The sequence below is a fragment of the Sciurus carolinensis genome, chromosome 6, assembly GCF_902686445.1.
Source record: "Sciurus carolinensis chromosome 6, mSciCar1.2, whole genome shotgun sequence".
Taxonomy (NCBI): Eukaryota; Metazoa; Chordata; class Mammalia; order Rodentia; family Sciuridae; genus Sciurus; species Sciurus carolinensis.
Window position 1 is genome coordinate 156,105,260 of NC_062218.1, and position 12,851 is coordinate 156,118,110.

At 51.1% G+C, this 12,851-nt stretch overlaps 1 protein-coding gene across 1 annotated transcript in view; it reads left to right on the top strand.

Annotated features, from left to right (window-relative positions):
• Wwc1 (WW and C2 domain containing 1) overlaps positions 1-10,447 on the top strand; it is a 156,935-nt gene extending 146,488 nt beyond the window's left edge. Inside the window, exons 20-23 of the mRNA XM_047555790.1 lie at positions 2,555-2,647; positions 6,455-6,688; positions 8,543-8,664; positions 10,187-10,447. Coding sequence (XP_047411746.1) covers positions 2,555-2,647; positions 6,455-6,688; positions 8,543-8,664; positions 10,187-10,253 — 516 coding nt within the window. The 3' untranslated portion in view covers positions 10,254-10,447. The remainder of the gene's footprint in view (positions 1-2,554; positions 2,648-6,454; positions 6,689-8,542; positions 8,665-10,186) is intronic.
• Positions 10,448-12,851: the final 2,404 nt, after the last annotated feature.

The following is a 12,851-nucleotide window of genomic DNA, read 5'->3' on the forward strand; positions in this document are numbered from 1 at the left end:
TGACCCAGGTTGTGATTCAAAACTTAGGGCAGGGTGCATCCAGTTGGCAGCTCAGTCCTGTCCTGCTTCTTACTGTAAGGGAAGCCATGAAAGCAAGACCTGGGGCTTCCCAGGGAGTGGGCTTGGGGGGATGCACTGTTTCCCACTAAGAACCATGAGGTGGGATTTACCCACCCTGAGAATGGGATTTCAAATGCTAATCAGCAACACCTCTCCCTCCCCTGCAAAAAAAGGGAGAATGTTTTCTTGTCATCTAATCTTACAAACCTCCCTGCCAGGCCTGTTGGGTCCGCCTCATTTAATGGCTGTCAAAGCACTTTGGTCCAGGGCACACAGGTGTGGGTGCAAAGCCCAGAGCCTGACTCCAGCACCTGCGGGCTTTCTGTCATCCAGAGCCACCACCCAAGGAGCTTCCCATTGTGAGTGCCCCTTCTCCTGGCCCTCGTCACACCTTTGCACAATAAGTGTTGCCTGCTGGGTGGCTTCCTTCTTGGCTCCTCAGCATGTCTTATGTCCCATGGTTGGGTTCCCTGGCTTGGGGTCACACCTAATTCGAAGTCCACTAGGATAGGGATGGTGGATTACAGGTCTCCTCCACGCCCAGGTGTTTATCAGCAATGCTCTCCCATTTGCTGCTTGACCCACTTTGACCAGTGGATCCTGTCCTTCCAAAATTCTCATCCCTGAACAAGCTCCCTGTGACTTCAAATTACTGTTCCTCTCTCTATTTCAGTTTCCCTAGTCATTAAATGAAAGAAATGACGAGGTAGTGATATTGTCAGCCACATATGACATGAAGTGCATTAAAATATCTGAGAACAGCTGGGCATGGTGGTGCATGCCTGTAATCCTAGGGACTCAGGCCTAGGCAAGGGGATCGAAAGTTCAAAGCCAGCCTCAGCAACTTAGTGTGGTCCTAAGCAACTTAGCAAGGCCCTTTCTCAAAATGAAAAGGACTGAGGATGTAGCTCAATAGTCGAGTGTCCCTGGGTTCAATCCCCAATGCCAGGAAAAAAAAAAAAAATCTAGAAATAACAGGAAGCAAAGTTCAAGAATTTAACGTAGCTTTCCTCTCTCTTTTATGACATGATCCTTGAAACATCAACAATTACAACTGAAGGGTCAGTTGTCCTGAAACCTATTTCAGGTGACACACATTCTACAAATGCAGTGTTCAATTTGCACAGTGCGGAATAGCGCCCCCTTCTGGTACCACATGCAGTCATTCTAACCATGTGACTCTCCCCATCGTGCCCCCCACCCCTGCACGTTGGTTTTATTTCTGAGCCCCACATGCAGCAGGGGCCAGCAGGAGCGTGGCCCTGGAGTTTGCACTGGGCCTTGAGCTCATGGTTTGTGACCTGTAAAAGCCTCTTTCTCCTTCTGGACCATTGTTGGCATTGTTTAAGGATTACATGAACCTATAGATAAAGTACCTGGCGCATAGTAGGTACTCATCCAAGTGGCTGTCATCAGTATTAGTATCTGTCCTCCTGTTTCTGGTTGTGGTTGAAGCACTGTCTGGCACAATACCTGTTTCATCCTTGAAGTTGCCGTGTTCATCATCAGTGCCTTTATCATTAGTAATGATTTCCAACCACAAATGTGACTATACCAGTAGCTTCTCTGGAGAGGCCTGCAGCCCAGAACTGACTGCCAGACTGACAGGTGCAATAGCCTGGCCTGGGTCAGCCCTGCCGACTCCAGAAGCAGCTTGAGAAAGGAGCCCCCCCCGCGCTCTCCCCTCCTGTCCACATCCTCTCTGGTCCTTGGGGAGGGGAGATGACACCCTCAGTAGAAAAGCTTCCCTTTTTGACCAGATATCTGATTTCTGACCATGAATGAGAATCCAAGGCCCTGTGTGGACACATAGGTGACTAAGTGACTGACGGATCTTGCAGGGGAAGAATTCTGACCATCTCAAGCCTTCCACCCCTGCCTACCCACTCCAAGGATAGGACCCCAGGTTCTGCCTTGGAGCTGGCTGTGTGTGTGCATGTGTGTGTGTGTGTGTTGTGGGGTGTTGTTTTTCTTGCTTTGCAGGGCTGGGGTGCCACCCAGGACCTGATGCATGCTAGGCAAGCTCTTGACTGAGCTTCACCCCAGCCCTTCGGATATCAGCATTGACGGTGACTCTATTTGAGTCAACTAAGATGGGCTGTGGGTGACAGGGAAGACTGATGCAAACAGACCTTTGCGTAGTAAGTCAAGAAGGGGACAGGATGTCCTGTGGTGACGCTGATATTGTCAAGCCCTGCTGGGTGGCTCAGCGGCTCACCAATTCTTGGCCTTGTTGATTAAGCGGCGGTGCTCCCATCTCAGGGGGCTGCAGAGACCAGTGTGCAGAGAGAGCAGCCTGCACGTGCACAGACGCGCTCAATGAGGGTTCACATAAAGAAGAGGGAGGCCCCAGCGAGCTCAGAACAGGCAACTGGGTGCTTGCACCAAGAGAGGGAGGAGGGGCAGAGTGGGGACCGAACCCCCTCCGGGCCCAGTGCTCCTGGCGGAATGCATTCTGACCATGCTTGACTTCCCTTTGGCTTTTCTCTGGCAGCTGAATCGGAGTGACAGTGACAGCTCCACTCTCTCCAAAAAGCCACCTTTTGTTCGAAACTCCCTGGAGCGGCGCAGTGTCAGGATGAAGCGGGTAAGAGCCACCGGAAGCTATGTGTGTGCCCCTCCTCCCTCGTTTCCCGAAGGCCTGCATCCTGCCCACATGTGCTCAGATGAGTGGCCTTGTCTCCTGGGCCACGGCTTGCAGAGCACTGCTTTCGCAAGAGTGATGACATTTGCAAATGGAACTTTGGGAACAACAAGGCCTGTGTAGCACTGAGAAAGAGCCAAAGGGTGACCGCAGCCTTATGACTGGGACAGATAGATGAGATGGGGGTGCGGGGTGCGCTTGGCCATCTGGGTGGAAATCCATGTCGGTAGGAACCAACCCAAGATGTCACGGTCACCTGGTCTGATGGAATCATGCTCAGCACCTCTGGGAATCAGGTGGGTACAGGGAAGAGGCCACAGACTGTCCCCCCCAAAGAGGTCTGGTCTTTCCTAATGCAGCAGGGCTGAAAGATTGGGGGGTGGCCTTCAGAAAAGGAGTCACCCCTTCTTAGGACTTTGACTGCAGGAGATGCAGGAGGTGCTTGCTTCTCCTTGGGTGCGTTTGCAGAAGAAACCCAGGAGCCCGAATACCAGAGAAAGAATAGAGAGAGAGCAGGAGAGGAAAGCAGTGAACGAAGCCCACCTGAGGCAGGGAAGGCCCTCGCCCTCCTACAGGCCTGTGGTGGACAGCCAGAGGCAGGAGGGGTCCAGGGCTGGGCTGTGACTCTGGACAGCGCTTGCCTAGCACACACGAGGCCCTAGGCTCCATCCCCAGCACTGCACACACTTGAAATAGGGTCTTTTCATGGCCTAGTACCACCTTTCTCGCTGCCCCCAGCAAGGCTGCAGAGGCAGAGAGAGAAAACAGTGCGGAGAGGGCACGCAGGGAAAGGATGGCGGGCCGGGTGGCAGTGTGGACGTGGCCTCGGGTGACAGGAATGGCCAACTTTCCATTCTGGGTCCTCTGCTCCATCTGCTGTCGCAGATCCTGCTGCTGATGACGATTCCAAGCCCACACTCACCATCAGTCTAAATCATTCCACTGGGAACTGCATTTTCAGCTCCACGGGGGATACCGGAGTCAGTGTCCCAAGACCCATTCCTGCAGAAACACGGCTGCACAACTCCTGCTTGACCCCCCTCCTGTGTTCCTACCACTCCCTCCAGGCAGGCCCTACAGACCTTGCCCTTAGCCAGGGGGTGGCCCACTCAGGACCCTCGATGGTGGAGCCGAGCCCATGAAACAGCAGAGTCCTGGCTGGCCAGGCTCCTGGGTCCGTGCTTCTCCTCGCTGCCTGAACTGTGCCTCTGTGGCAGCCCACCCAGGCAAGTGTCTAAGACTAGACATTGGTGACAGCAAAGCACAACAGTTGCTCTGAGAACTGGAGCCGCATAGATCACTCAGCCGGGCTCCTTTGGCCCTGCTCACTTACAAGCACAGACCAGAGAAGCATTCTAGAACGTCTGCATGGAGCTAGTTTATGTTCCTAAAACTGCTTGTCAGCCTTGCAAGGTGAGGATAGGCCTCCTAGTCGTGTTTCTTATACCGTATCTCAAAACCCTTTACTGGTCATCATGTCTGTTTTGTATGGCTTCAGAACAAATTACCACAAACTTAGCAGCTTAAAATAATGCAAATTCACGACCTGTTTCTGCGGGTCAGGAGTTGGACCACAGGTTACCTGAGTCCTCTGCTCAGGGTCCCAGCAGGCTGAGGTGTAGGTTTTGACTGACTGCGTCCTGATCTGGAGGTTCAACCAGGGAAAGAGCTGCTTTCAAGCTCTTTAAGTTGTTGCCAGAATCATTCCCTGTTTCCCTACTAGCTGCAGCCCCCAGGCCACTCTCAGCTCCTAGAAATCACTCTCAGGTCTTTGCCAGGTGACCCTCTCTATAATATGCATCATTTCTTCCAGGCCAGCAGAGTAACCCAGCCAGAAAGAACTTAGTTCAATTTTTAAGGGCTCACCTAATGAGGTCAGGCCCACCCAGGATAATCTTCCTTTTGATTGACTCAAAACCAACTAATTAGTCACCCAGTTACATATCCCATCACATTGACAGATCCCATCCATGCTGAAGGGAAGGAAATTATATAGGGTATAAAGGTTGGGCGTATTGGGAGCCATCTGAGAATTCTTATAGCCCTTCAGTTATTCTTCAGTAATCATTAATGGGTTTTGATGGAAGGAGAGTTGATGACTATATTAATCAAGATCCTTTGCATACAGATAACAAAAGAACCCAACTCTAATACACCTTTAAAATGAAAGAGGGAATTTATTGCCTCATTTAATGAAAAAGTTCAGGCTGGGTATATTAGTTGGGTTTCTTCTACTGCTGGGACAAAATAGCTGGGATTCTTAACTTGAAAGTAGGAAAGGTTTATTTGGGGGTTACACTTTCAGAGGCTTGAACCATTGCTCACTTGGCCCTGTTGCTTCTGGACCTGTGACAGCACAGTACATCATGGAGGAACATGTGGCAGAGGAGACTGATCACCTGGTGGCAGCCCAGAAGCAAGAGAGAGACGGGAAAGGGCCAGGGTGTCAGTGTCCCCTCAAGGGCCAAAGGAGCTGTGCTAGGCGATGTGTAAGGCTCAAGTTCTCAGAGCAACTGCTGGGCTTTGCTGTCCCCAGTGTCTAGTCTTAGACACCTCCAGCAAGCTTGCGTCCTGCTACTCAGGCCCACTTCTCAAAGGTTGTCATCTTCCAGTAGCAGCATGGGCTGGTGACCAAGCCTTTAGCATATGGGACTTTAGGGGACATTGAGGATCCACACAATAGCACTGGGGAAGTGGGTCAGTGGTGAGGCTTCCCTAGAACACGCAGGGCTCTGGGCTCCATCCCAGGGTCACACAAAAAAGGAAAAAGGTAAAGAAAGAGAGAGAGGGAGAGAGGAAGGGAGGGAGGGAAGGAGGGAGGGAAATCCATGCTAGAATCCAGCTGCGGGCTTGGGTGAATCCCAGTCCAAACAATGTCATCAGCCTTCATTTCCCTGCATTATCACGGCTCCTACCAGATAGCTTAATTCTTAAACAGGATCACCCCCTATGGTGGCCATTTTATATCAGTTCCAGGTATGTCTTGCTGCCTTAGCAACCTGTGTAATGAAGTTGCCTTTGTTCCAAGTAGTTGAGCAAAGTGCCAGAAGTGATTATTATTATTGATTTTTATTATTATTATTATTATTATTATTATTATTATTATTATTGGCTGGACTTAGCATACTCACCCCTGTACCCGTCACTGAGATTCTGGTTGACCAGGTCAGGTCACATTCCTGTCCCTGTTGAGCCCACAAACCTGGTAGACCGGGTCTGGCCGAAGAGGAGAGCCCCAAGGGAAGAGGAGGGCCTGGGAATGAACACCAGGCCGGCAGAAACCCTAGATGGCCCTAGGCACACTTCCTCTCCCAGGGGATCAGGTCTGACTGAGGAAACCACTCCAGGACAGGATGGTGGCCAGCATCCCTCTGCCTGGGTGTAAAGGCTGAGGCTTGAAGTGGCTCACTGTACAGCGCGTGGGTGGGGCCTGCAAGGGAGTGGGGGCAGGCTCAGCTTGACTCCAGCTCTGTGGCTTAACCACAGCGAGTCTCATCTGTAGTGCCCGTCGGAAGCCGGGTTGTAAAGATGAGATGGGCCAACCCGCCGTAAATCGCCACACGTGGTACCTGAGACACAGCAGATGCTCAGTAATCAGCAGGCGCAGAGCTGGAGCACCTGTCGGGTGCATTTAAAAGGAGCGGGTGCCTGCGGATAAGCGAGGGAGGACATTTGGGGATCAGGGGGAGGGTTGTGTGGCCCTCTGGGTGGAGCCAGCCAGTAACGAGCCACCCCCACCCCACCCCCCAGCCTTCCTCGGTGAAATCCCTGCGCACGGAGCGTCTGATCCGCACCTCGCTGGACCTTGAGCTGGACCTGCAGGCCACGCGGACCTGGCACAGCCAGCTGACTCAGGAGATTTCGGTGCTGCGGGAGCTCAAGGAGCAGCTGGAGCAAGCCAAGAGCCACGGGGAGAAGGAGCTGCCGCAGTGGTTGCGGGAGGACGAGCGCTTCCGCCTGCTGCTGAGGATGCTGGAGAAGAGGGTGAGCGCCTGGGGGCTGCCGGGAAGAGAAGCCGCGGCCTCCCAGGGGTCCCAGGAGCCCACCGAAGGTCCTACTATGTCCAAGGGCCCCTCCTTCCCATCAGCAGAGGGACCCTGGCATCCTTTTGCCCACTATGGAGGTGGCCACAAGGCCTTTGGGGGTTGACTTGTTTGTGTGAGCCCTCAGGAGGGACACTTGACTCACCTTCCATCCTTCCTCATGCACATCGGGAACCTAAGGGAAGCCGGGCATGCGCTTTAACAGAGCAATGCTAGGACACTGACCCATGGCTGCCCAGGAGGCAGTCGCAGGGAGCAGTCCCCGCCAACCCCCGCCACACACGAAGGAGACAGGAGCTGATCTGCCAGGGCTCTGTGCTGACAGGTTGCCCTGGACACCTGCTGGGGTGGGGGATGTTTACCTGCTGAGTGAGGGAAAGGGATCGCCAGCTGATCATGGAATTCAGGGGCGGCAGCAGCACCTAGCGAGTTTTATTTAGGCTGTGCATTTGGCAGGCTCACAGGCAGGGAAAGTCCCTCCCAGCGTGAGAACTTCCAAAGGTGCTGGGGACTGCTACCCAGTGGGACAGTGCAAGAGAACCCCCAGTGGGAAGGGGGCTGACACATCTAGATGATGTCCCTCAGCAACACGCTGAGTGGTCTTGGAGTCAGAGAATTCCAAAGTGCAGCAGCCTCTTGGGTCCTCAGAGCCTCAGGATTTGCCTTATCCATGTTTAGCAGGTGTTCCATTCCATTTCGCAGGACTTGCAAAGCAGGAAAGTTCTAAGTGGCTAAAAGGGCTTGCTTACTTGAGCCATATTTTAAACAATTAGGTTAAAACTTGAGTGGGGCACCACCAGACTTCTGAGCCAGCAGGTTCCAGACTAGCATGAAGAAGTAAACATTATAGGACCAATACACAGATGCCATATTGACTTGCTTATAATAAATAATAACTTACTACTCTCTGATTGCCACCATGGCTGGAAAGGCTTTGCTAGTTCCTCTGCACACAGCCAGACAGTTCAGAACACACAGAGGCTGTCTACCTGGATCATCTCATGGGCCATCAGCTGAAACCCTAGCTCTCAGTACAAGCAGTGATATCTTAGGAGAGTAAGATGATGCTGCACTTCTTAGATCTGGATTAGTCCAAGAGCTTCAAAGTGAGTGGCAATTCAGAAATGTTTGTTTCTTCTCTATTAGTAATACCCTGCATTTATAAATGGGGTGATAATAAGAGCACCAAGGGAAAATAGAAAGTTAGAAAGCTTTAAGGAGGAGAAGTAAATAAAAATATCCAAACCCAATGTAACCTAATTGTAGTTAGTTGTTATGTTTATCTTTGAGCTTCCTGGTAGCCATGGCAAAAAGAGGTGAGAAAACAAGCACATATACACCCTGTCTTAAGAAAACACAAGCTAAGAAAACTTGTGCTTTCAAATAGTAAAAACAGTACATCCATTGCTTCTACTAACAACCCATTTAAATAGTGGCTTCCTTGACCAAAATTCTTTGTACAGTGTTTCCAAGCCTATGGCACATGGGTGTTGTATTGCTCCCTGTGGCTTCTTCTCAACTACACTCACATAGGTTTATATCAGAAAAAGGAGCATCAAGTACCTAAAGCTCTTAAACACAATAGCATGACTTGGAATTGGGTTTCCACCTTGTTGCACTTATTTGACATCAAAGAAATTTCTTGACACGCCTAAGCCTCAGTTTCCTGGTTGGTAAATAGAAGTAATTACAAAATTTACCCTCTAGGTGGCCTGAGGATTAGATGAGGCCACACACATTTCTAGAGGCCAGGAGGCTTGCACTATCTCCAGGCCTCCCTTGCTTTGCCCCACAGATGGACCGAGCAGAGCACAAGGGTGAGCTACAGACAGACAAGATGATGAGGGCGGCCGCCAAGGACGTGCAAAGGCTGCGCGGCCAGAGCTGTAAGGAGCCTCCAGAAGTGCAGTCGTTCAGGTAAGCCAGGGGCCCTCGCCAGTGCCCCCTCACCGCGCTGGACCCTGCGCGGGTCTCTAGCAGAGCTGCAGTGCGTGCTGTGACAGATGTTCATCCTGTCAAGCGTCCCTGGCAGCCTGTGGGCTCCTGGGCTCTTCCCCGCCTGTCTTTATCCGTCTCCACACAACTCCAGCTAATTTGTTAGATCCTTTTGTTTAATGAATGAGCCACCTGCTCGGCCTCCTCTCTCAGCGGTTCCATCACCGTAATTGCGGAGGATTGGCTGCCTGATGAATCAGCCTGGGGGCCTAGCCGCCCACCCTGAGGGCTTCCCTGCCTGCTGCCTGCTGCCTGCTGCCTGCTGGGATCCCCTTTCTGGCCATACAGGACTCAGGCATTTCGGAAGTCTCCAAATGCCTTTTGGCTTGGGCCTCCCACCCACAAAGGACCTTGGGCCTAGACTGCTGATGCCTTCTCAGACAAAGCACATGTATTTGTATGTGCTAAAGAGATGCCTTTGTGGAATACAAATATTTAAAATAGTCTACAATTTGATAAACTGTTAGGGTGTCTCTGAATTTTTTAACAAATTAAGAATCTGAAAGAAATGCTGGACGTGGCCCTAAGACCTGTTCTTTCTTTTGGGGGACTGGGGATTAGACCTGGGGCCTCGCGCTGGGCTGGGCGGGTGTCTACCTCTGACCTCATCCCTGCCCTTTTCCTTACTTCATGCTGAGACAGGGTCTCCCGGAGTTACCCAGGCTGGGCTCTGATTTGTGCTCCTCAGCCTGTCAAGTAGCTGGGATCACAGGTGTGTGCCACTGTACCCAGGTCCAGGTGCCCTTTCAAACTCAGAGATGCCCCTGATTTGAACTACAGTTGGTCGGTCATGCAGAAGCATCCCCTAAAGCAGTGGCTTTTGACCAAGGATTTTTTTTTTTTTTCAACCAGGGATTGAACCCAGGGGCATTTAACCACTGAGCCACATCCCCAGCCCTTTTTTGTATTTTATTTAGAGACAGGGTTTTGCTGAGGGCCTTGCTAAGTTGCCGAGGCTGGCTTTGAACTTGCCTCCTGCCTCAGTTCCCTGTGCTTGGCATCCAGGGATGATGTTGTAGCCCCTCTCCCTACAGGGGACATTTGGCAATGTCTTTTTTTTCTTTCTTTTTTTGAGACAAGATATCACTATGTTATGCAGACTGGTCTCAAACTCTGGTCTCAAATGGTCCTCCCACCTCAGCCTCCAGAGTAGGTGGAACTATGGGTGTGTATCACCATGCCCATTGTCTACACGTTTTTGATTTTCCCAGCAGGGACCCTGGGATGCTACTGATAACTAATGGCTAGAGGCCAGGGATGTTGCTGAACATCCTGCAATATCTTGGACAGCCCCACAGCATTGCCCTGCCAGGGATGCAGGTGTAGCCCCCCGGGTAGAGTGTGTGCTAACATGCACAGGGCACCAAAAAGGAAGAATGATCCTGGACCAGATACCTGTCAGGAGAGACTGAAACCCCCACCCTAAGGGATGGCCTCTTTACAGGGAGAAGATGGCGTTTTTCACCCGGCCCCGGATGAATATCCCAGCACTCTCTGCAGATGACGTCTAATCGCCAGAAAAGTATTCCCTTTGTCCCTCTGACCACGCTGTGAATGTCGACTGTGGCTAAAGTTATTTATGTGGTGTTATATGAAGGTACTGAGTCACAAGTCCTCTAGCTCTTGTTGGTTTGAAGATGAACCAATTTTTTAGTTTGGGTTCTATTGTTATTATTAAAAAAAAAAAAAATACAAAAAAAAAAAACCAGCATTAAAAATGACAAGATTGTATAGTTTGTATATTTAGGAATGTATTTTTGGGAAAGAAAATTTAAATGAACTAAAGCAGTGTTAAGTTGCTGCTCTTCCTAAAAATCTAGATTTTTTTTTCTTTTTTTTGTACAGTCACACCTTTTAGAGGTTTTCCTGCAATAAGAAGTCATGTTTGAGGGACGATAATCCTGAAAGGACGTCCTACAGATGGCACAGCACAGCTAACCTTTCCTAGTTAACATATTTTGTATAATATTAAAAAAAATGCAAAGAAACCATTTTGGGGGTTGAGAGGTACATCCCCAAATCTTCATGAGCTGTGACGTGTTTTATGTGGTCACCTGACTTGCGGTGGGCAGCACAGAGCCGGCCGAGTGTCCAGCCCTGGCTGGTGATGGGCCACACCGCCCTCAGATGCCCCGTGAAGCCACCGAGGGAGTGAGGGAGGGCTGTGGAGAACGCCACCCAGCTGTGTCTCCATCAATAAAGTGGCCTTTTGAAAAGAGTCCTCCCTCTTGCTTTTTCTCTGCCATCCCTCATGTCGGTGTTTCCCTAATGTTTGACTCTTTCCAGTCATTTCCTCCTCTCTCATCCCATCTTAGGGGAAAAAAAAAAAAACCTTCATCTTCTTTTGCCCACCCTGCTTATGTGCTCGTTAGAATAGAATGACTGCTCAGCTCTTTGGGAACCTAAATTCCCAGTTGAGACCAGGAATGTTCTCTGTGCTCTCTCTGCCATGGAATTCCACCCCCATCATGAGCTGGGACTTTGCAGTTTCGTCCTATGAGTGTGAATCCACGTCACCCCCAACCCAAGTGCAATGGTCCTGGAGCGCGAGAGTCGTCTTTTGCAGAAAGCCAAGCCAGCATGCTGTGGGTGAGCCACCTGGCAATGCCCTCATGCGCCCTGATGCTCACATGGCTCCGCTTTGCAGAGGCCACCGCGGGGACTCAGAAATCAGCCATGTACAAACCAACAGCAGCCACTGTAGACTCTCGTCCCCCTTCCTCTCGCTGATGTTACCCTGTGCAGCTTCTCTCAAAGTATGGTGCACCAAGCTAGATCAGAAGCTCGGGGGCAGCCGGGTAAAAATGGAGACTCAGTGCTGGGACTGTAGCCCAGTGACAGCGCCCTTGTCCAGCCTATGCAAGGCCCTAGGTTCGACTTCCAACACTGTAAAAGAAGAAATGGAGCAGCCTTTTGGCAGGCACTGTGGTACCTGCCTACACTCGCAGCTCCTCAGGCGCCTGAGACAGGAGGATGGCTTGAGACCAGAAGTTTGCAGCCAGTGTGGGCATCGTTGCAAGACCTTGTCTCAAAATGAAGACTCTTGGATCCCTCCCTAGACCCTGGCCCCACCGCCACCCACCTTGACATGGGCCCAACACCAGCATTTTACATGTTTTCTTGTGAGCATGTGATTGAACCCAAGGCCTCATACATGTTGGGCAAGCGCTGTACATCCCCGGCCCCCACTGCGAGTCCTACATAGAACGCAGGGTTTCGTTTTTGGTTTTGTTGGTTGGTTGGTTGGGTTTTTTGGTGAGATTAAATTCAGGGCCTCGCACATGCTGGGCAGATGCTGTATCGCTGAGCTACACCCCCAACCTTCCAGTGCAGTGTGAGGGACCCACTGATATCAAGTGAATGAAGCCCAGGCAGAAAGGGGAGGCTGGCATTCTGCGGGTGCGTCCCACCGGAATGCTCTCCAGGACAGTGGGGTTGCTGGGGGTGCTGGGGGTGAGCAGCCCCCTCCACTTGCTGCTGAGGCTCTGCCCCTCCTCCCCCTGGTTCCTTGCCTGGCTGTTTCTTCTCATGTATTCTGAACTTCCACTGGCATAGAATCATGTTCTTACCCATATGGCTTCAAGGGCTTTCAGAAGCCAGGAACCATATGGTTTGCATGTGGTTTGAATGTCCTCTGGGAGGTGCTCAGCTCCCAGTGTGCAGTGATGAGATGGCGGAACCTTTAAGACATGATTTTGCCTTGCGAAGGTAACGAGGCCAGGGGTCTATGGCCTCAGAGGGGATGAATGCTCATCTCATGGACTGAATTCATTCCTGAGAATGGGTTGCTCTCAGGGGAGCCTGGCACCTTCTCTGAACACTCTTCTGCACGTACCACTTGTCCCTCATACAAGCTCCCACACCTGCTTCCACCATCATGGTGCCATCTGCTCTTGAACCTCCAAGACTACAAGCTAATTAAACCTCTTTTCTCTATCATGTATCCAGCCTCCAGTATTTTGTTAGAGCAACAGAAAATGAACTAAGAAACAAGGTCTCCCTGGGTAGCTCATATCCAGTTTCTCACCACAACCTGGGCTTCCTCTGATATCTCCAAACACTTTAGTCTTGGATGTGTTCACTCTCCTTCCGTGGAATTCCACCCCACA